At 51.3% G+C, this 22500-nt stretch overlaps 3 protein-coding genes and 1 pseudogene across 10 annotated transcripts in view; 2 read left to right on the plus strand and 2 right to left on the minus strand.

Moving 5' to 3' along the window:
* Window positions 1-840, plus strand: part of LOC108543975 (putative golgin subfamily A member 6-like protein 3) — a 5477-nt pseudogene extending 4637 nt beyond the window's left edge.
* A 1947-nt stretch (window positions 841-2787) lies between these two features.
* On the plus strand, window positions 2788-5773 carry LOC108543978 (golgin subfamily A member 2-like). The gene is made up of 5 exons (XM_017894857.1): window positions 2788-3103; window positions 3358-3540; window positions 3629-3723; window positions 3806-3909; window positions 4241-5773. The coding sequence occupies exons 1-5, from the start codon at window positions 3062-3064 to the stop codon at window positions 4501-4503; spliced, it is 687 nt and encodes a 228-aa protein (XP_017750346.1). The 5' UTR covers window positions 2788-3061; the 3' UTR covers window positions 4504-5773.
* Window positions 5774-11115: 5342 nt separating this feature from the next.
* On the minus strand, window positions 11116-14928 carry RPS17 (ribosomal protein S17). Its single transcript, XM_017894858.1, has 5 exons — window positions 14813-14928; window positions 14364-14515; window positions 13283-13388; window positions 12701-12766; window positions 11116-11244 (listed from the first exon to the last, which is right to left on the minus strand). Exons 1-5 carry the CDS (start codon window positions 14813-14815, stop codon window positions 11164-11166), a joined length of 408 nt encoding a protein of 135 aa, XP_017750347.1. The 5' UTR covers window positions 14816-14928; the 3' UTR covers window positions 11116-11163.
* Window positions 14929-17504: 2576 nt separating this feature from the next.
* CPEB1 (cytoplasmic polyadenylation element binding protein 1) overlaps window positions 17505-22500 on the minus strand; it is a 101217-nt gene continuing 96221 nt past the window's right edge. For 7 of the 8 annotated variants that reach the window (XM_017894865.1, XM_017894863.1, XM_017894862.1 and 4 more), the window contains 3 exons: window positions 21456-21550; window positions 20750-20830; window positions 17505-18977 (listed from right to left, as the gene is read on the minus strand). In XM_017894865.1, coding sequence (XP_017750354.1) covers window positions 18867-18977; window positions 20750-20830; window positions 21456-21550 — 287 coding nt within the window. In that variant the 3' untranslated portion in view covers window positions 17505-18866. The remainder of the gene's footprint in view (window positions 18978-20749; window positions 20831-21455; window positions 21551-22500) is intronic. The other variant, XM_017894861.1, reaches the window with a different exon arrangement.

A 22500-nucleotide genomic window follows, 5' to 3' on the forward strand; every position in this document is an offset into this window, starting at 1 on the left:
GGGAGGATTTTTTTTTTTTTTTTTTGAGAATCCAGAGGCCCTTATTGTCTGCTTCCTTTCTCAGCTGAACCCCGGGCCCCAGAGCCCCCAGCAGGATACTCTTAGGTGGAGCAGTTACAAGATGAGACCAAACACCTAAGGAAGGAGCTGGAGAGTCTGGGAAGACAGCTCTAGGCCGAGGTGGAAAACAATCAGATGTTGAGTCTCCTGAATAGGAAACAGGAGGAGAGGCTACGTGCACAGGAGGAGAGGCTGTGTGAGCAGGAGAGGCTGCCAGAGCAGGAGAGGCTGCTGGAGCAGGTGGAGAAGCTGTTGGAACAGGAGAGGTGGCAGGAGGAGCAGGAGAGGCTGCTGGACCAGGAGAGGCTGCTGGACCAGGTGGAGGAGCTGCTGAAACAGGAGAGGCTGCGGGAGCAGGAGAGGCTGCTGGAGGAGATGGAGAAACTGTTGGAACAGCAGAGACGGCAGCAGGAGCAGAAGAGGCTGCTGGACCAGAAGGAGGAGCTGCTGAAACAAAAGAGGCTATGGGAGCAGGAGAGGCTGTTGGAGGAGGTGGAGAAGTTGTTGCAGCAGGAGAGGCGGCAGGAGGAGCAGAAGAGGCTGCTGAAGCAGGAGAGGCTGCTGGACCAGGTGGAGGAGCTGCTGGAATGGGAGAGGCTGCGGGAGCAGGATCAGAGGCTGTGGGAGCAAAAGACACTGTGGGAGCTGGAGAGGCTGTGGGAGCTGGAGAGGATGCTGGAGCTGGGGTAGGAAGCCCTCTATGAGCAGCGGGCCCAGCCACACAGTGGCTTCGAGGAGCTGTTGCGTTGCCCCACCTGGGGAGCCTGCCCTCTTCTCTAGCCCTCCAGGCCTTTGTGTCACCACCTGTAAAATGGGGCATTGTAGCCCTCACATGAAATGGTACTTCTAAAGGCACCTGTGAGCCACAGCCCTACTCTGATGGCTGTGGGAGAAAGGGGATGATTTTTCTAACCAGCCTCCACCATTCCCAGTGCCATGGGAGGCAGACACCAAGTTCTGGGGTCTCCAGCTATAGTGGGTGGCCACTGATTGCTTCTGTCTGTCCAGAACAACGAGAACAAGAGCGCACTGCAGTTGGAGCAGCAAGTAAAGGAGATGAAGAAGCTGGGCGACCTGAAAGAGATGGTAACTTCCAACCCATCCAAGAAGGACTGGGAGGCGGGCACCAGCCTCTGGGGAGGGGAGGTACCAGGTCAGAGGCAGCTGCAGCCTGGGGGCAGGTGATCCCAGCACCCTCCAGGGCAGTCCTGTGACTCTTTCTTGCTTCCTGCCCTCTGACCTTTAGAGGTGGGGAGCCCTCGCTCCTCCCAGGTCTGGACACTATCATCCCAGCTAGAGGCATGGAGCCCCCCAATCATAGGGGAAGAGACAGTGGTATAAGAGGCTCCTTATGTTGGGTGTGGTGGCTCACAGCTGTAATCCCAGCACTTTGGGAGGCTGAGGCAGGAGAATCACTTGAGGTTAGGAGCTTGAGACCAGCCTTGCCAACATGGCGAAACCTCATCTCTACTAAAATTTCAAAATAAAATAATTAGCCAGGCATGGTGGTGCGTGCCTGTAATCCCAGCTACTCAGGAGGCTGAGACACAAGAATCACTTGAGTCCAGGAGGTGGAGGTTGCAGTGAGCTGAGATCACACCACTGCACTCCAGCCTGGGATACAGAGTGACACAGTCTTAAAACAAAACAAAATAAACAAAACAAAAAGACTCCTGAGATTCAAACTGGATTCCAGCCTCGGTTCCACTGGTCATCATTCAACTACTTTGCATCTCTAAGTCTGTTTCTTTAACTTCAAAAGGAAGTTAACATTTTCCTTGCAGAGGTGCTGAGGATTAAATGAGATAATACATGGAAACATTAGGCATGTAGCACACTTAGCTTAGCACACTTAGCTTAGCACACTTAGATGGTGGTTGGCTCCCTCTGCTTTTCGACCAGTCTGGGGCCTACAGTTTAAATGGTGGGAAAAAGAACATGAGATTTTAGGCTGGGGAAGGAGGCATGGGGTTCTAGGCAAGGAAGGCAGTCTCTTAGGCCTGAAGCAAGGGGCCAGGGGCCTGGGCAGACCACAGAGCCCCACAGTGCCCTTGCTACCCTATTAATGGGCCAGGAATCTGGAAGCCAGCCAACACATGCCCTCATGTCCAGGTTCTTCCTGCAGGTGGGGCTGAAGAGCCAAGAGGCTCAGAGTCTGCAGCAGCAGGGAGACCAGTACCTGTGTCACCTGCAGCAGTACTTGGTTGCTTAGCAGCAGGTGGCCACTTATCAGCAGCTGACCTCTGAGAAGGAGGTGCTGCACAGGCAGTTACTGCTACAGACCCAGCTCATGGACCAGCTGCAGTGGCAGGAAGCTCAGGGCAAAGCAGTGGCTAAATTGGCCCGCCAAAAGTTGCAGGAGACCCAGGGAAGGGAGTTGCTGAGGACAGGGCCCTGAGACGGACAACCTGTCAACCTCCGTGCCTTCTCACCCTCTTTCCTGGCCCCTTAGGAGCACCTGGAAGCGACCAGCCAGCGGAAACAGCAGCTAAAGCCCAGTTGAGCCTCATGGCTCTCCCTGGGGAAGGTACGGGAGACCACTCAGAGGAAGAGGCGAGAGCCCCGGGAGGAAAGGGGGACTGTTAGCAGCATAGGATTGAGGAGTTGGAAGAGACCTTTAAGACAGCTGGTCATTATGCCGACTGGGTGTCCACGCTAAGTTCGGTATCAATATGGTGACCTCCTGGGAGCAGGGGGCCATCAGGTTGCCTAAGGACAGGAGAACCGGCCCAGGTCAGAAAGGGAGCAGGTCAAGACTCCTGCACCAATCGGTAGTGGGACTGTTCCTGGGCAATATAGCAAGATCTTGGTTCTCAAAAGTAAAAATAAAGAACAGCTCATTCCCCTCTGGGGAGGGGCTGGCTTAGGGCTACACAGTGAGGGTGGGGACAGAGGTGGGCCCACAGTACCTCCTTTGTTGTCTGAGGACCCCTCTAGCCACCTCCCCACAGGAGATGGAGGAGGACATCTGGACAGTAAGGAGGAGGAGGCACCTCAGCCCATGCTGAGCATCCTGGAGGACCTGGAGAGCCAGGAGGCCATGGTGAGCCTGACTTTCCCTGCTCCTACTTTGCCACCTTCCTCTGTGGTCCCTCCCAGACCCTCTTGTGTTCTTGGTTTCACCAATCTTCTGATTTCTGTGGACTTTTCACTCCCTCCGGGAGCCAGTGGTCAGACACCATTTCACCTGTGACTAACAGGTGCACACTCAGCCCCAAGGGAAGGGGCTGCGCTCCACCTCCCTGCCCCGGTTGTTCTGTGTATGTCCCTACAAGAATACTCACCTCTTGCCTTCAGGTGGCATTTTTCAACTTCGCTGGAGCCCATGCCCAAGAGGAGCAAAGACTGTGCTGCCAGCGCCTGGCTCAGCAGGTCTCATCGCAGAAGCCAGAGGCAGCGGCCCCAGCCCCAGGGACTGGGGGTGAGTTTGTGTGTGCGGAGACCCACCGGGGCCCGCAGGGGGCCATGGAGAAGGTGCAGGTGAGCAGGTCCTGGCATGGGCCAAGAATGGTGGGGGCAGGGCAAGGCAGGTGGCTCCTGAGATGTGACCCCATTATTTTGGCTCCAGAGCGACTTTATGGAAGGAGAAGGTGGACCTGAAGGAGAGGGTGGAGAAACTAGAGCTTTGATTCATCCACCTCTCGGCACAGACAGATACCATGAGTGAGCAGGAGGCCAGGGTAGGGCAGGGGGAGCTGCAGGGCCGTCGGAGGGGCGCCAGCATCTGAACAGTGTCCTCCCGCAGGAAAGTACATCACCCCATGTGGGAACCAGGGGGCAGTGTCAAAGATGTGGCACTGGCACCAGGAGGAGGACATCATCAGGCTGGCCCAGGACCAGGAGATGAAGGTAGAGTGTGCAACATCTCTGTGAGGGTGGGGTTTGGGATGAACATGGGCGCTGGCACCGGCATGGCAGCTGAGCACCCCTCCCTCCAGGTGACCCTGCTGGAGCTGCAGGGGCAGGTGTTGCATTTTGTGGGCGACCACAATGAGGGGCACGGCAAATTCCTGACCACTGCCAGAACCCTGCTGATGAGCCCACTCTAGGAGCCCCAAGCCCCCAGGAGCTTGGGTGTGCTGACAAGCAGGGTGGCGAGCAGAGCCCTCAGGCGGGGTGGGCAGGCAGGAGAAGGGGAGGCTCGCACTGAGCTCAGATCCCCTCCTCCCTCTCTCCGAAGGTCTTTGTGAGGTGAGCCTCACTGACAGCGTGGAGCCTGCACCAGGAGAGGCCAGGGAGGGTTCTCCCAGCGACCACCCCACTGCACAGCAGATCATGCAGCTGCTTTCTGTAATGCGGGACACCCAGGAGCACCCAGGCTTGGCCAGCAACCCCTGCGTGCCATTCTTTTCGGGCTCCCGAGAACAGGGAGATAAACATCACCATCACCTAAGAGCCGGTCAAAAAATCAAAAAAAAAAAGAAAGTTGAAAAAAAAAGTTAAGGGGTTAATCCCCTACACAATTCATTTACTTCATTTGAATGTTAGAGCCCCTCATGTTTATTTGTGTTTCTAATTTACAGTTTAAATTTATTTCTAAAAAGTTAAAGGAGAGTGGGTCTTTCCCTCATTTTCACTCTAGCATCCTTTAGCATTTCTCTTTTTCAGTTTGAAAATTGCAGGTCATTAGCTCGCATATCGAGTGTGCCCTTATCTGGTGGGAGTGCAAACACACAAAGACCCACTATTTTCACAAAACTGTTCTTGCTGGTTTGGAAAAGGCTGCCATGCTTTTTTAATGTTATTGCAGCATGTATATTCATTATGGAATTCAGATAAAATTTGCTTATGTTCTGTTGTTATGTTTGATCGAATCCCAATCACAGTGAGCTCATTAGCTCAATATGTGGGTTGCCCTCAAGTGCACGCTGTTTATTAGTTTGTAATATGCCACTGTGAGTACTGACATTTAGAGTAGTTTTAAAAAAGGCCAAGAACTGGAAACAGCCTTTCCCCCTTTTTCTGTGTATTGGGGATGGGAGTGTACATATTGAATTTGTGTAACATTCTGGGGGGTAGGGCCACTCCCTGTATTGTACCTAGTGGAGGTTGGAGCTGGTATAAGGAGAGGAGGTTCTAATAATTATTTGCAGCTGGGAAATTTATTTATTGCTAGCATAGGACAGAGGAAGGAGGCGGGGATGGGGTCGTGGCTCCCTTGGTGATGTGACTCCTGTTTATTTCGCTTTTCATTTTGGAATAAATGGATTTAGCCATACAGCTCAGCCTGGTGTGTTCCCGTTTCCCTCACTGGGTCCTGCAGTTTGTCCCACAGAACGAGGAGCCCCAGAGTGTCTGAGCATGTCCAGCTGGGCTGTTGGGGACCTTCCAGGCCTGCTACCTGTATGCTGCCTGGTGACGCCTGGTGGATTTGATGGGGACTGCCATGGCACCTATGGGGCACAGTCCGGCCCTGACAGCCAACAGGCTCAGAAGCCTGATCTAGCTGTGGCCGGGAAGACAGATACCAGCAACCAAGGGCACTGACTTCCATCCACCCCAGGTGTCTTCCCTTCCGTCCGCCTGCCTCCCTCTCCTGTCTGCACTGGGTGGCCTGTTCTGTCTGTCCTTCCAGAATGCCGGCTGCCCCTCAGTCTCCCTCCAGGCTGAGTTCATGACCCTGCCCCCTAGTGGCCAGAGCTGGCTTCACAGCATAGGAGCCAGCTAAAGTCCAGGGACTTTCAAGGAAATGTGTCCCTTGGAAAGAAAGGCCTTTTCACCACTCCCAACAGCACCCTAGAAATGGCTTGACCTTTCCCCTCCCCTGAGCTCCACAGAGAACACAGCCAGCAGAAGACACATTCCCCGTCATCCAGAAATGGGTTTCTCAGCCGAGGGACAGCAGGACTGGTAGAGACTGTCAGTCTACGCAGCTGCCTGCACAGCACTCCCATGCTTGGTGGAGGGTGGGAGGGATGGCGGGGGCTGGCTGTCCACAGGCCGGGCATGACAGGCTCACTGGAGGTGGCACACTTTGGAGTGGCGATGTCAGGGGACAGCTTTCTCTTGTTGGGCCACAAGACTCCACAAGGACAGCACGGGGACTGATTCCCAGCACTAGAGGCGAGGCCATCGGCCATGTATAGGTGTGCGCATATATATATATACACACACATATATATATATATATGAGTATTTATAGCTATTTATAGAACAGGGCAGGGGCATACCACAGAGGGGGCACAAGTTTTCAGCAACGGTCACACCTGGAAGTGTCAGCTCACCACTACAACAGACTAAGTCACAGATGAAGGTTTTGGGGCTGGGGATCCACTGTCAAGTCACAGAACACCCACCCAGGCAGGCTTGGAAAGGGAGGCCTCCGAGAAGAGGAAAGATCTGTTTAGAGGTCGAAGCGGGACCTGGGACTCTCAGGACAGGATGGACTTGCCTGACCCAATCAGCGGGCAGTTGGAGAGAAGCAGAGAGAAAACAGGAGAGAGAAAAGGAAGCAGATTGCTGGTGAGGCAAGCGCAGAGCATGGGCACAATGCAAAAGCTGTGTGAGGGCCAGGGAGGGGAGGGCGCAGGTGCGGGTGTGTAGTAAGATTCCTGGAAAAGGGGCTGGAAGGGAAAAGGGAGGAAGATGGAAGGAAGAGCCGGAGCTTCACAGGTAGTGCCTGGGGGCTGCAGCGGCCCTCCACACCCCACATACGCCTCTCCCACGGCATCCAGGTAGTGCACCCACAGTTCAGACCAATGCTCAGTCCCCTCAGGCTTCCCTTTTCTTTGGTCACCTGTCTTCCAACCCACTGGCCCAGGGCCACCCCTCACCTTGGGGAGCCCCAAGCAACAGCCACCAGGCCTGATAGGGAAGGAACACTGCTTGAACCAGGATGATGAAGCTAAAAGGGATGGATGGTTGGATTGAGCGCCGGAGGCCCCTCTGGGCCATCAGAAAGCCCAGGACCCTCTGAGAGGACCCTTGAGTAGGCAAGGAGGGCAGGCAGCCAGATGCCACTGGCCATAGATTTGTAAGTCTAAGAGGGGAGCCTCAGCTTGTTGGGGGACTGCAGGTCACATAGGTGAGGCTGGGCCCTTCCTGCAGGAAAAAGCAGAAGAGGGAGAGTCTGTGGCAGGAGAGGTGGGCAGGCTCACTGGACAGAGCTCAGCCAGGCCAGCAGGCACTGTGGTCCCCTTGGCTGAATAGCATAGGTGACCCCTAGGAGCAACAGGCCGAGGTGCGTGAGCCCGCTGGCTGGCAGTAGTGCTTCAGCGGGGGCCAGGGACCCTGCTTTCGGTCACACACTAGCAGCTATGATGGTACCTGGGAGGGAGGGAAGGGGGCTTTGTGTCCCTGCCTGGCCTGTGAAGTGTGTTGTGGGATGACCGTGTGCATAGGAGTCTCAAGGTTTTATCCTAGATCACCACTGGATTGCAACAAATAGAGGAAGTGGGACCCCGACTATCACCACTGCTCTGCAGTGGATTTGGCTCTCGGCACTCCCAGGCTGGGAGCTGGATACTCTGCCCTGGCAGCATGACTCAGACTGCCTGACAGGTACAGCGTGCCCAGGATGATGTTCCTAGACCTCTGGCCACCTCAGAATCCAGCCCCACACACGACCCCCTCCAAGCTCCCACCATAAACCGCGAGCTCTCTGCCGTCTCTGATGGCTCCAGAGAGCACCCACGTCTGCCAGCCTCGGCATGGAGCCCGTTCTAAGAGTCCCCAGGCTCAGTCAGGGAGGCTGGGAGGGCTTTGGGACCGTGGGGACCAGCCCTGGTACCTGCGTCTGGCCAGGATGCTCTGTACCTGCAGCCAGGAGGCATCCACGGGCCCCCGTGGGCGTGCTGACGGTGGTTGTGTTGACAGTGGCCGTGTTGATGTCGCCAATGATGCTGAGCACCTCCGTCAGCATGTGGTCCATGCGCAGCATCTCGTCGCCCCACTGTGCCTACTCTGCTGACTCCTCCATCAGTGCGTTCTGGTCCCCATGTGAGTACAGGTTGGACAGCAGCTCCGAGATGAATTCCTTGGTCTGAGAGTGGGCAAAGAGGGAAGAAGGGTGGAACCTAATGCCTGTGCTGCCCTGGCCGCCCTGCCGGGCCCTGCTGGGACTGTGCACTGGGCTTGGAGCCCCAAGTATGGCTTTTCAGATGTGGCTTCTACACCACTTTAGACTCGAAGATCTGCCTCTCCACTGCCTTTTCTCACTCAGATGGGAACACTGAGGTCCAGAGGAAAAGTCACCTGTCCAAGGTTACAGATCTGGAAGGGGACCCAGGACCTATCATGCCACCGGGACACCTGTCTACTCGGTTTTTAAAAAATTTTTTTGGAGATAGGATCTCACTCTGTTGCCAGGCTGGAGTACAGTGGGTGAGATCACTGCTTACTGCAGCCTCAACCTCCTGGGCTCAAAGTGATCCTGCAATGTCAGCCTGTCAAGTAGCTAGGACAACAGGTATGTGCCATCACCAAGCCCGGCTAATTTGTGTGTACAGACCTGGACTCACTATGTTGCCCAGGCTGGTCTTGAACTCCTGTGCTCAAGCGAGCCTCCTGCCTTGGCCTCCCAAAGTGCTGGGATTACAGGCATGGGCCACTGTGCCCAGTCCCACGTTATATTTCCATGGGACAGCTCTGGTCTTGACCGTGCCTCCCTCCCTGGACCTGGTCCCAGAGGGCTGTTTGCCATCTCCCCCAGGCCAACATGGCCACCTGCATCCCCAGTACCACAGGAGCCCCCTGCCCTCATGGGGCAGTGCATGCTCATTGTTGATCATGAGGTGCATGATGGTCCTTGTCATGAGACCAACCACGAGGTCCAGCACGGTCTTGTTGACAATGGCCATATAGGAGTCTACCAGGTTCTGAGTGGTCTCCTTGAAGATCTATTTGCTTAGAATAGTGTTTACTAGAAGTGAGGAAGGTAAGGGGGAGGGGGTAGCCAAAGGTTGGCTAACAGGTTAACAGATACAAGAGTACATGGCTGAATGTGGTGGCTCACACACTAGTGTAATCCTAGCTCTCTGGGAGGCTGAGGGGAGAGGATCACTTGAGGCCGGGAGTTCAAGGCCAGCCTGGGCAACATAGGAGACATTATGTCTACAAAAAATTTAAAAATTAGCTAGGCATGGTGGTCCATACCTGTGGTCCCAGCTACTAAAGCCCAAATTGAAGGACAAAATAAATCAATCACGACTTTTCACATTTTGTGAATGTGATCAAAATGTGACCAAGGACTCACTGAATTACATAGTATTATGTCAATGTTACATTTCCTGATTTTGATCATTGCATTGTGGTTATATAAAATAATGTTCTTGTTCTGGAAGTAACACTGAAATATTTGGGAGCAAATGGGCAGATCTCCAACTTCAAGTGGAGCAGAAAAAAAAGTTGTGTGTATACACACACACACACACATATACATACAAAGAATATATGGCCTGGCGCAGTGGCTCACGCCTATAATCCCAGCACTTTGGGAGGCCGATGCAGGTGGATCACCTGAGATAGGAAGTTCAAGAACAGTCTGACCAACATGGAGAAACCCTGTCTCTACCAATACTACAAAATTAGCCGGGCGTGGTGGGCACCTGTAATCCCAGCTACTCAGGAGGCTTAGACAGGAGAATCACCTGAACCTGGGAAGTGGAGGTTGCAGTGAGCCAAGATCACACCATTGCACTCCAGCCTGGTCCACAAGAGCAGAACTCCGTCTCAAAAAAAAAAATTAGCTTTGTGTGGTGGTGAGTCCCTGTAATCCCAGCTACTTGGGAGGCTGAGGCAGGAGAATCACTTGAACTAGGGAGTTGGAGTTTGCAGTGAGCCAAGATCGTGCCACTGCACTCCAGCCTGGGTGACAGAGTGAGACTCTACCTACCGCGTGCCCCCCCCCCCAAAAAAAGATAAAGCCATTGAAGCAAAATATGAACTGGTAAACTTGGGTGTTCTTTGTACTGTTCTTCCAACTTCTCTGTAAGTTTGAAATTATACAAAAATTATACAAAAATTAAGTAACAAAACACATTTAAAATGTTTGCTGTATTTATCTGCTTGACAGAAGCAGATATGCAAGAATCACTTTAAGGCTAGAACTTTGCCACTTCCTGGCTTTTTTTTTTGAGACAGGGTCTCACTTCGTCGCCTAGATTGTAGTGCAGTGGCGTGATCTCGGCTCATTGCAACTTCCACCTCCAAGGCTTAGGCGGCCCTCCAACCTCAGCCTCCCAAGTAGCTGGACTACACATGCACATCACCATGCCGTTTATTTTCTACCTTTTTCGTAGAAAGGAGGTCTTGCTATTGCCCAGGCTGGTCTCCAACCCTCAGGCTCAAGCAATCCTTCCCACCTCAGTCTCAAGTACTGGGAGCCACCATGCCCTGCCCATTCTCTTGAACACATATCCACCAGCTAAGCTTGGCTCTGCAACAGCTCCTTCTCCCACTGGAGAAACACAGAGCCCCCAACTTTCCTCATACTCAGAGGCATGAACCAACCAAGTGCAGCCCAGCTCCTGAGACACACACGTGCACACACGCACGCACGAATGCACACACACACATACACGCAGTTAACTGACAGCCTCGACAGAGATCCTAAAGCTCAGAGTCCGGGGCAGTCTACCCAAGCTGCAGCTGGTGAGTCTGCCTCCAGTTAGGCTGAAGCATCCCAGTTATCATTGATTCTCCCACATTTATTCACATTTGTTGAGATCTCTTATATTCCAGGCACTGGGCTCCACACTGGACACAAAGACACCACTCATCCTACCTCCCACTGACAGAAAAGTAAAACCCTGATACACATGATAATCCTGTTGCTACCATCTCAATGTGGGCAAGTTGGCCCAAATTATCTGTACTGAGAAGGGGCTGAAGACCCAGGGAAGCAGGATGGGGCTCTCAAAGCAGCTTTCCAGGCTCATACTGCAGACCACTAGCCACATGCTCAGGCTTGCCCTTGCTCGTTTACTAAACTCCAGTGAACCCACTCCCCATAGACAAGCAGCATCCGAATCCCAGGCAAGTGCCAGCTGATGTGTCACCTTGAGAGCTCCTGCCTTTACTCTACCCACATACAACTGCAAAGATGACACAGGCAAGGCTGTTGTCCCAGATTTATTGAAAATAATATAGCACTGCAGAAAAAATTCAAACAGGTCCCCGAGGCGTTTTGAAATTCATCCCAACTGTAGGCTGCGTGACCTGCAGGTTGGACAGACTGCCGAAGTCCTGGAACGAGAAAATGGATTCAGTAAGCAGTTACTGGTGAGATCTGTGGGTGGGCCCCAGGAGAAAACAGAGGGCCTTCTCCCTGCCCCTAGAGCCACAGCATTCTCAAGGAGGTCCAGAGGCTACCTGAAAGACCCCTTTACTCTAAGAGCCAACAAGGGCCTCAATGCCTCCCACTTTTCCAGTGTGATCTTCCTTCAACACACACCTGACCGTGTGGTATCCCCACTTACAACTCTATGACTTTTACCCAATGTACCATACCATTTTTCTGTTTTCACAACCCCTTCCTATCACTCAAAAACACCATTTCTCAATCTTGGTAATGCAGACATCCTGAGCTGGACATTCTTTGTTACAGGGAGCTGTCCTGTGCATCGGAGAAAGTTTAGCAACATCCTTGGCCTCTATCCATTAGAAGTTAGCAGGTATCCCCTTGCTATGAGAACCAAAACAATGTGTCTGGACATTGCCAAATGTCCTCTTAGACAAAACTCTGTCCTTTTGAGCATACACAGTGCCACTTGCTTTGCAGGACCAGCCTCAGGTAAGAGCTATTACTAATCTAATCAACATTTGTGAAGGGCCCAAGTACACAAGGCACCAAGCAGAAGGGAGGGAGGCAAGAGCAGACCCTGCCCTCGCACAAGCTCAGGCTGGTGGGCAGGACAAGAAGCCACCTTGTACCTGGCCCACCTTGTACCAGGCCCACCTTGTACCTGGAACTTCATGTCCTATTTGGTCCTCAGAAACCCATTTTAGTTTCAACAAAAAAGCTGCATTCAGCGCAGTGGTTATTTCAGGAGGAAAAGACCCACAGCGGGCTGCAGCTGTACTGGTGATGTTTTTCTGAAGCTGGGAAAGTACATGGGAGTTCATTTTGCTAATTACCTCTTTGAGTGCCTTAAACATTTAATGACCATAAAAATAAGAAAAATGAAGTTGTTCAAAATCACCAACTGCCCAATGGATTTTTGAAGCCCATGCTTAAGCCACAGAAAAAACATCAAAGTGCAATGAAGATACCCTGAATAGTGATACCCTAAGTAGTGCCTTCTTGTATGTACCTGGAAATGGACCAAAGCTCATTTCTGAGTGGTTAGCATGGAGACACCAAAGGAATACCATCACAGAAGAAAAGCAGGCAGAATGAAGAGAGCCAGGGCTGACACAAAGAGGGCAACCTAAGCCAGCCATAAGACCAAGAACAGAAGCAGCCAAGAGAGAAAAGGTATCCTGGAAGCCACTAGATTTCGGAATCATGATCCTGAGGCGAGCAAACTCAATGCACACAACTTTCGCTACACCCATTATGAAAGCAGTCCAATTTAGTGGCTAGAAGTTTAGATGGGATTCCCAACTCTGCCACTTACTAGCTGGGTGACCTTGGATAGTAAGACCTACCGATGGTTTTTGACCAGGAAAATACCACTTTAGGAATCCAGCAAACACTTACCAAAAGCTTCAGCATTTCCTTAGTGTCAGGATCTACTTCAATTATCTCCTGATCCAGGGCTGAGACCTAGAAGTAAACAAGATAGGCTCAAAATACCAATCAATGAGATTATCACTCACCTCTCCTCCTCTTTTCCCCAGGGTCTTAAATATGAAGAAGAGCTGCACAAGGACAGCATTCCTCTCACAAGACAAGCAGTCTCTACAGTATTACAGACCCCAATGACCTGTTCTTCTGGTCTTACCTTCCCATGCCCTCAATATGTCTATTCAGTATTCAGAACACTTGAAGTCTGTGTTTACACCAAGGAATACCATATTAGGGGCAAATGAAAAACCCAAATGCCACGATAGCAGTCATCAAATCAACATTATTAAGGGCTCCCATGAAATACGGACTAAACTAGTTCCAAAAGAGCAGAATGGAGGCTAAGAAACTGATAGGGGGCTATGGGCACCTACAGCTGGTTAGGAAATGTATGGATAAAAGGTCTTAGATTCAGCTGAGGTCCCTTTGGAAGCCGGAACCCACAGCTTTATCATTCGAGGATTAGCCAGAAGCCCAAATATCCAGAAAGTTTACCTCAGGAACGTAATTGTCTCTCCTTTCTCTCTCCTCCTCCTGCAGCTTGATGGAGATACCTCTTACAGGGCCTCTCTGAATCCGCTTCATCAGATGGGTGACATAGCTACAAAGCACGCATAGCCAAAGAGAACCGTGAGAAAACAAATCAGCTCCCACCTGGTACTCAGCACATGTGGATATATAAATACCCGCTTTAGTTCTTTTCCACAGTGAGAAGGGAGAGGACTATCGTGGGACCTCCCACACATAGAACCTCCACAGGTCTGCGCATTCCTTCCCTTTGGTTTCTCACTCTCTATTCAAACTCTCCTTCATAGTGATCAACTCCCCCTCCCCCGCCCCGCCCCGCAGTTTCACGACCCTTCACAGCCTTCATTTTCTTTCTTCCAATTTCAAATTCACATAATTTGGCACTTAATACGTTGACTTTGGCACTATTCTTCCAGGCCATATTCCTATAAATCTCTCGAACAGTAACTGCAACTGTGAAGAACGCATTAGAAGTTGACACCTAGCCGGGCACGGTGGCTCACGCCTGTAATCCCAACAATCTGGGAGGCCGGGGAAGGCGGATCGCTTGAGGTCAGGAGTTCGAGACCAGCCTGGCCAACATGGTGAAACCCGTCTCTACTAAAAACACAAAAATTAGGCGGGCGTGGTGGCACGTGCCTATGATCCCAGCTACTCGGAAGGCTGACGCAGGAGAATCGCTTGAACCCGGGAGGCGGAGATTGCAGTGGGCTGAGATCGCGCCACTGCTCTAGCCTGGGCGCCAGGGCAAGATTCCGTCTCAAAAAAAAAAAAGAAGAAAAGAAAGCTGACACCTAAAAGCAACGTAGCTACAAGGCAAGAAGTCTGATGGTGGCTACCTCCAACCCAGTGTCACCGCGGCCAGTCATGACACAAGCCTAAGTTCACAACGGAAATCCTGCACACGCAGAGCTCTAGCCCTCCTCCGGGACACCAAGGAGTCTCAGGCTAACGAAACCACCACAGTACCGTCTCTTACAGAGTCGGAGGGCGGCAGAGCACATAAACAGGCTGCGGGGCCCCGGAGGCCGAGTAAGCCCCGACTCACCCTGCTATCTTGTTGCGGAGCTTCTTGCTGGGGATAATGGCGATCTCCTCGCACACGCGCTTGTTCGTGTGGAAGTCGTTGCCCAGGCGCGTGTAGTACTTCTCTATGATGACCCGGGCCGCCTTCTTCACGGTTTTGGTGCGAACGCGGCCCTGCGGGTGGAGAGCACAGGATCACTCACGAGCCAGCGCAACCTTTTGGGAAGAGTGCCGCACCGAGCCCCGGCGGGTGTGGTTGGGGACCGCCGGCTGCGCTGAGCCAGAGAAGGGGCCTGGCTGGGCAGTGCCGGACGCCGGGCTCAATGCGGAAGCTGCCTTCCCGCTGCGCTCCAGCCTGACAGGGCTCCGAGCCCGCCCGGCCCAGGGCCTCTTTTTGTGGGCTGAAGACCGCGGGAAGCTGCAGATGGAAGAAGATTGTGGAGGATGGCGGCCTCGACCCAAAACACCTACCATGTTGGCGGGTCCTTGGTAAAAGAGGAAACAGGAAGGACAGGCGAGGCCTATTAAAGCTTAGGCCAGAAAGCCGCTTCCGTCGGTACCGGGCGCGCTGAGCCTACTCGGGAGCCACACAGCGCCCCCTGGCGGAGTGGGGCGGGAGCGGCGGCGGCGCGCCCCTCCGGTGGGCGGGGGTGTCCCGCCCCGACGGCCCCTCCCTTTCCGCTCCCCGCTCCCCCTTGGTTGACTTGGGCTCGCTTCTCTCCCTCATCTGATTTTTAATGGGACCGCCCGTGTGCTGTGCTCTAGCGTAGGAGCGGTCCATCTCTTCCACAGACGCCAGGGAGAGGAGAGGCATCCGGTCCTCGGGAGGACCGAGAAAGGAAGGCGATCCAGGGCCGCGGAACAATGAGGAAGTGCGGGATGACGGCCGCCCAGGGTCCCCTCCCACTCCGCTGGCCAGAGACTTGGCAGGTAGAGACAGGGTGCGACTGGGAGAGACATACCTCATTTCTTCTGGGCCTTTGCTCAAATGTTTCCTTATCAGAGGGCTTTCCCTTCAGACTTAGATAAAATAACTCCCTCACTATCCCTGCTTGTATTTCCTAGCACTTGCCGTGTGACTCGGCTTATTTTTCTCAACTAGGGGTGAGCTCCATGACAGTAATGGTCATTTTGTTTAGCTAATTCCTACTGCTTGAACAGCGCCTAGCACATAGCAACCTCTCCAATATTGACGTGAAGGGCCCAGCTCACCTGCAGAACTCCCAACACCTCGGGCACCTTCTCCATCCACCATCTTCAGGCTGTTCCTGCCATACCCATCCCCAAACCAGGGCCTTCCGAAGCTACCAACTCAGGCTGCCCCTTCTTCCAACTCTGCTCCCTGGACTGACAGCAGTCCTAGGCCCCTACCTGATAGGGGGAAGGCTGAGCTGGCCAGGCTGGATGAGTTAAGCAGCCCAAGGCTGTGCCTCATTCCTCAACGCACCTTGGGTACTCCAGTCGGACTCTCGATTGGGGATGGAAACCTGAAGGACAGGAAACCCTGGCACCAAAAGTAGCACTGGGACAAAATAAAAGGCCAGAATCTCAGAATTGCGGGAGCAAACTTCCAATCAAGCTGCTGTCAGGCCCGAAGTGAAAGATCAGGGGTTTGAGACGTAGTCTTGCTGTCGCCCACGCTGGAGTGCAGTGGCGCGATGTCAGCTCACTGCAACCTCAGCCTCCCAAGTAGCTGGGATTACAGGCGTGCGCCACGATGCCCGGCTTTTTGTATACTTTTTTAGTAGAGCCGGGGTTTCGCCATTTTGGCTAGGCTGGTCTCCAACTTCCGACCTCAGGTGATCCGCCCGCCCTCGTCCTCCCAAAGTGCTGGTATTACAGGTGTGAGCCATTGCACCCGGCCAGCCTTTTTTTTTCTGATAGTCTTGCTCAGTAGCCTAGGCTTCAGTGAAGTGACACAGTTAACAGCTCACTGCAGCCTCAATTTCCTGGGCTCACATGATCCTCCTGCCTCAGCCTCCCCAGTAGCCGGAACTACAAGCACATACCACCATGCCCAGCTAATTTTTTTTTTTGTAGAGATGGGGGTCTCCCTGTGTTGCTCAGGCTGCTCTCAAACCCCTAGGGCTCAAGCAATCCTCTTGCCTCAGCCTCCCACAGTGCTGAGATTATAAGCGTGAGCCACTGGGCCCAGTCTGGCCTCCCCTTTTGTTTTAAATTTATTTTTTGAGACGGAGTCTCACTCTATTGCCCAGGCTGGAGTGCAGTGGCATGGTCTGGGCTCACTGCAACCTCTGCCTCCCGGGTTCAAGTGATTCTTCTGCCTCAGCCTCCCAAATAGCTGCGATTACAAGCGCCTGCCACCACACCTGGCTAATTTTTTGTATTGTCAGTAGAGACGGGGTTTCACCATATTGGCCAGGCTGGTCTCAAAATCCTGACCTCGTAATCTGCCCATCTTGGCCTCCCAAAGTGCTGGGATTATAGGCCTGAGCCACCGTGCCCGGCCAGGCCTCTCATTTTGTGAGGAGACTCCCCCACCTTGCCCAATAGTTCTAGCACCTCTCTCACAAGAGCCAGCTTCAGTATGCAGGGTTCCCTCCACCTCATACTAAGTTGGAGGTTCCCAAAGAATCAGTCCAACAGCTGGGCCCAGGCCAACTCGATTGGGGAAAAAAAAAAAAAAAAATCAGACCTTGCCACAGATCCTGTGAGCTCTGAAAAAGTTCAATTGATAGGGCTCTCTGAACAGCAAAAACCAAATCACTCCCTCTCAGAAAGGAACTGGGTCATCATAGGTGGGTACAAGAGGATGAGCAGCCTCTGAAGAAATAATAGGCCAAGGCTTGCAGGAGAAGCTGAGAACAAGTGGCTTCTCCTGGCCCATGAGCAGCTGTGCCTCCAGCATTCTCCAGGCTGGGCCTGGAGGCTGTGAGGACCCCTGAGAAGCTTAGATGTGAGGACTTTTTATATTTGGGCTAGAAGCACCCACCCACTGGAGAGGCATCTCCAAAATGTATTTGATGATGGAAAGGACCAAGAAGCACTCACAGGGCAGGTCTCCCATATGGTCCCACTATTATCCTGGGCCGGGATCCCATCACAGAAATCCAAGGAAACAAGCTACGGCTGCGCCGTTACTCCCTTACTCCCCGTTAGTCCCCTGCTCCCAGACCTCAAACATAAGAGACAAAACCAGAACTCTGCTGCAACGTGTTTATTATGTGCCAAAAAAACTACACCACAGCTTACTCCACACATCTGTAGGAGAGTGCAGTCTTGCCTGCATATACTACAATGAGGTAGAGACTTCACACACAGCTTCACAAAACCCACAGAGTAGCTGGGATATGCAACAATGCAACATCAGCTCAGCAGGAGGGAGGGGTTATGACACTGGTTCTTTGGCACACAGCTTCCCTAGGAGGGGCAAGTAGTTTTGTGTTTTCTTTTCAAAAAAAAAAAAAGGAAAGAAAAAAGTCAAGTTTTCAAATTCCAGTAGCATTTCAGTCAACTGCAACTGTCATCTCATACATTCCTCAAATTAAAGATATAAGGGAAGGGTACTTGTCCCCTCTAAGAGAAAGGGCTCCTGTGAGCCTTCATCTGCCCCACTGAAAAGCAGCCCTTTTAGCTCAGTTACAAAAGAAAAAAGTCCTGTGACTTTGTGATTAAAAACTTCTATCAACCCCACCCCCCCACATAAGTGCAACTTAACGAGGTGCAATAAACCATTTAAAACTATATACAGCAGCCGCTCAAACACCGTTTATCCGGTCCAGTTTCAAATAAAACAAAAACTTTTTTTTTTTCTTGGTTGCAAATGCCTTGATTTGCAACTGTGAGAAACAGTGACCAGCAGTCCCCCAGACACAAATTGGCTATAATGTTAAAAGCTGCCAGGAAAGAAAAAATATCTTGTTCCAAACGACTTAAAAACTGTTTTAAGGAGTGTAAAAAGGAACCGGTAAAAACCCTCGAGCGTAAAATATGAAATATGATTTTGGTTTAAATGAAGAGCAAAGTCTCCTTATTGTTTACAGTAAAAAACACCAGCTGAACACTCAGTTTATGCCGTTCAGGTGGGGGTTAAATAAATGGAAAGGCACTGTATGGCAACTGCAAGAATGAAACCAATGAGACCTGCGCATCATCACCATCAGTATTGCAAGGAATGTAAAAAAGCGTTTTTAATAAATAAACCTAGGTGTAGGCATCCGTGTAAATACCTCAATACCTTCTGGACACGTAGTTCTTTTTTTTTTTCCCCCGCTTTTCATCTGCAAAATGAGGAACTAAAATCTGGGAAAACTACAGAGTCGCTTGGAGGGTAAGCCAGAGGGTCCTTGCCCCTGGCATACCCCCTGAAAACAAAACCCGACAAAACTCAATGTGCATTAATTAGTGCAGAAACAAAGACAGATTCAGCAAGTGCAAAGGTGACTACAATTTTCCCTTGTCCTCGGGAAGCCAGCTCCCTGGTCGCCAATGGCAGGGTGGTGCAGGCTGCTTGCCTGACCTGCCAGCTTCAGGCGCCACAGGCCACTGGGCAAGGCCAGCTCCTCTAGCTGGAATCTCGGTTCTTCTGGTTCCGCATCAGGGGGCTGTGGTGGCGCAGGCCCTCCATGCTGTGCCGCCAGTGCCAGCAGCTCCGGCAGAAGTATTTGAAGCAGACCTGGGTTGGGGGAACAAAAAGGAGGATGCCATAATGCCTGTGTCAGCACCAGACACAGGAGCTGTTGCATGAGCTGCTTGTTCTGTTTGGAGAAGGGGTGGGAGACTCCCGATGGCCTCTATGGATTAGAAGAGATGGTCCCTAGAAGCGCTCTCACCCCAACACAGAAACCTGATTAACTATGGCAAACCCGCCATCCTTGTTACAGGTCCCCTTACTTAAACACGTTGGGCTCCTAGTGTGCACAGAGACCAATCTAGTTTCTCTTATCTCCTCTAACTATCTAACTATGACAGCTGCTCTCCTATTCCCCTGCCCTTCTCACCTCCTACAAAGCAGTTGTATCATATGGTTGCTAACATGGAGAATGTATGAAGACACTGACTACAAATTCTAACGCTAGGCAACATCCTGCTTTCTTCCCATTAAGTGAGGAGAGGTGACTGGGTTTGTTTCTCAGTCTAGTCCCATCTCTGGGTTGCTGTGTAACCTCAGGCAAGCCACTAATCTCTGAGCAATTATCTGACTATGGAGATTATCTGTGAAAGATCCAGATCCATAAAAGCCTGGTAGATGAGCCTGATCAGAGAGATACTCGTTCTCAGGCTTTAGCTAACAATCCAAACTTAACTTCAAACTCTCACTTGAGAGCCTTGGTTTAACCATATACAGGAGACTCCAAATCTGAGCAATGGCATTACTGCAAAAAAATTTTAAATAAAATTTAAAAAGCACCCACTAAGCATGGATGGACTGTTGCTGGTGTCCTAAGAGGTTCCAAACTTCCCCTAACACCTGTCAAAAGATGATGCTGACTAGCAGCACTGATACCACTTGGATACTTGTTGGAAACATGGAATCTCAGGGTCCGCCCCAAATCCACCGAATCAGAATCTAAGATCCTCAGGTGATGTGTCTGTAATTAAGGTTTGAGAAGCACTGCCAAACACATCCAGATCCACATTCCATCACCCAGGAACATTCAACAGAAAGCCACCTCGCTGCTTTCTGCCTGTCACTGACACCTGTGGGTACAGCCCGGGTGCAAATATCAAAGTCGTCCAGAAGTTCAGATGCAAAGGAGGAGGAAGCCCTTGAGTAGAGAAAAAAATCAGCTTAGAAGGCCTCAGGGTTAGAGCAGCTGAGCCTGGCTTCTACGTACTGCTGATCACACCCAGTCAGGCTTCTATCATCTATAAAACCACCTCTCAGCAATAGTGGCATACTGCATAGCAACATCCCAGGCAAAAAAAGGCCAAAGTGTAAAGACTCAATTCAACATATTTTCCTAAGAGTTCTGGATAAAGCTATCTAAAGTGTGTCCCCGGTTTGACCTTCAGCAAACATTGCTGCCTCCTCTACGCTCTCAGACACCACAAGGTACCTCGGAACTCCAACATTCAATGTCATGAAGTTGGCATAAAAAAATTTTTTTTTTTTTTTTTTTTGACACGGAGTCTCGCTCTGCCCTAGACTGAAGTGCAGTGGCGTGATCTCGGCTCACTGCAACCTCCGCCTCCTGGGTTCAAGTTATTCACCTGCCTCAGCCTCCCGAGTAGCTGGGATTACAGGCACACACCACCATGCCAGGCTAATTTTTGTATTTTTAGTAGAGATGGGGTTTCACCATGTTGGCCAGGCTGGTCTCAAACTCCTGACCTCAGGATCCGCCCGCCTCAGCCTCCCAAAGTGCTGGGATTACAGGTGTGAACCACCACGCCCAGCAAACAATTTTTAATTGAGGGCAGGGACTTCACAGACATCAGACCCACCTGATCTCGACAGAAGAAAGGACCAGGCTGAGAACTACAGATATGACACAGAGAATCTTCTAGGTAGGGGTCAATCTGAACCTGCACAAAAGCAAAATAAGATGATGAAGTGGCTCTTCTTACCAGGAGGCTCAATAGGCTATAGAAGAAGTGCATATTATTGGCCACACACAGGAATGCGGCATATCAGAATGCAGGTTATTTGCCTGTTTTAAAGGAGGCTTGCAGAGAATTATGGGCCTGAAGCACAGAAAGGGGTTCTAGAGAGCAGACTCCTACACCATGCAGAGTCAGGCTGGATGCCTCTGGGATTCAGGCAACCACACACCTTAATATGCCTGGTCCTCTTGGCAAACTGTACCTCAGCCCTCTATCAATTAGCAATATGGGCAAGTGTTCAGAGGATTCCCGAAAGGTTGGAAAATGGGAAGTCAGGCTACTTAGCAATGTCAGAGAAATACCACGGTGAGGGAAGGCACCCTACACACTAAAGAGGCTCAACAGTCCCAGTTCCCCTCCTCCTGGGCGTACAAAGACCAAGCCTACTCCCAAACCCTAACCTCAATGTTAATTCTCAGGAGTTTGGCTCACTTCCCTAAACACACCCAGCACAAACACAGCTTCAGGTCTCAGGCCTGCCCTGGGTAGTAACTGCCCAAACCCCTCTCATATACCCCAGAGTAAGGGCATAAACCAGCCAACTCACCTTCTTTGTGAACTTGGTGGTTTTGATCTCCACAAAAGCAGCGCTGACTGCTTTCAGGTAACTCCGTTGGTTATTGAAAGTCACACGACCAGATCCTAGGACAACAGACACAAGCTTCCCTTCTAACCAAATTCTCCCAAATGCTACTCTTTTAAAATGCAAGAAACCCTTTATGATACCAGTGCTGTCCAACAGAAATATAACGTGAGCTACGATGTTACTTTATTTATTTTTTGAGACAGGGTCTCCCTCTGTCACCCAGGCTGGAATATAATGGCGTGATCTCAGCTCACTGCAACCTCTGCATCCCGGGATCAAACAATCCTCCTGCCTCAGCCTCCCAAGTAGCTGGGACTACAGGCATGAGCCACCACGCCTGGCTAATTTTTGTATTTTTTGTAGAGCCAGGGTTTCACCATATTGTCCAGGCTGGTCTCGAACTCCTGGACTCAAACAATCCGCCCACCTCAGCCTCCCGAAGTGCTGGAATTATAGCCATAAGCCATCATGGCCAGCCCTTACGTAATTTTAAATTTTCTAGTCATCATATTGACATTTTAAACAGTGGTGACATTAATTTTAATAATATATTTTATTGGCCGGGCACGATGGCTCACGCCTGTAATCCCAGCACTTTGGGAGGCCAAGGTGGGCAGATCATGAGGTCAAGAGATGGAGAACATCCTGGCCAACATGGTGAAACCCTGTCTCCACTAAAAATACAAAAATTAGCTGAGCATGGTGGCAGACGCCTGTAGTCCCAGCTACTCAGGAGGCTGAGGCAGGAGAATCACTTGAACCCGGGAGGTGGAGGCTGCAGTGAGCCGAGATCGCACCACTGCACTCCAGCACGGCAACAGAGTGAGACTCCATCTCAAAAAAAAAAAAAAATTTTTTTTATTTAACCCTATATGTTAAAAATATTATTTCCAAATGTGACAATAGCCATGTTTCCAAAACTCAATGGGGCCACATTTAGCTGGTGGCTACCATATTCGTACCATATTTGACAGTGGAGATCATGTTAGTGCAAACCATTCAGGAA

The sequence above is a fragment of the Rhinopithecus bieti genome, unplaced genomic scaffold, assembly GCF_001698545.2.
Source record: "Rhinopithecus bieti isolate Rb0 unplaced genomic scaffold, ASM169854v2 scaffold_26298, whole genome shotgun sequence".
NCBI classification, from domain to species: Eukaryota; Metazoa; Chordata; class Mammalia; order Primates; family Cercopithecidae; genus Rhinopithecus; species Rhinopithecus bieti.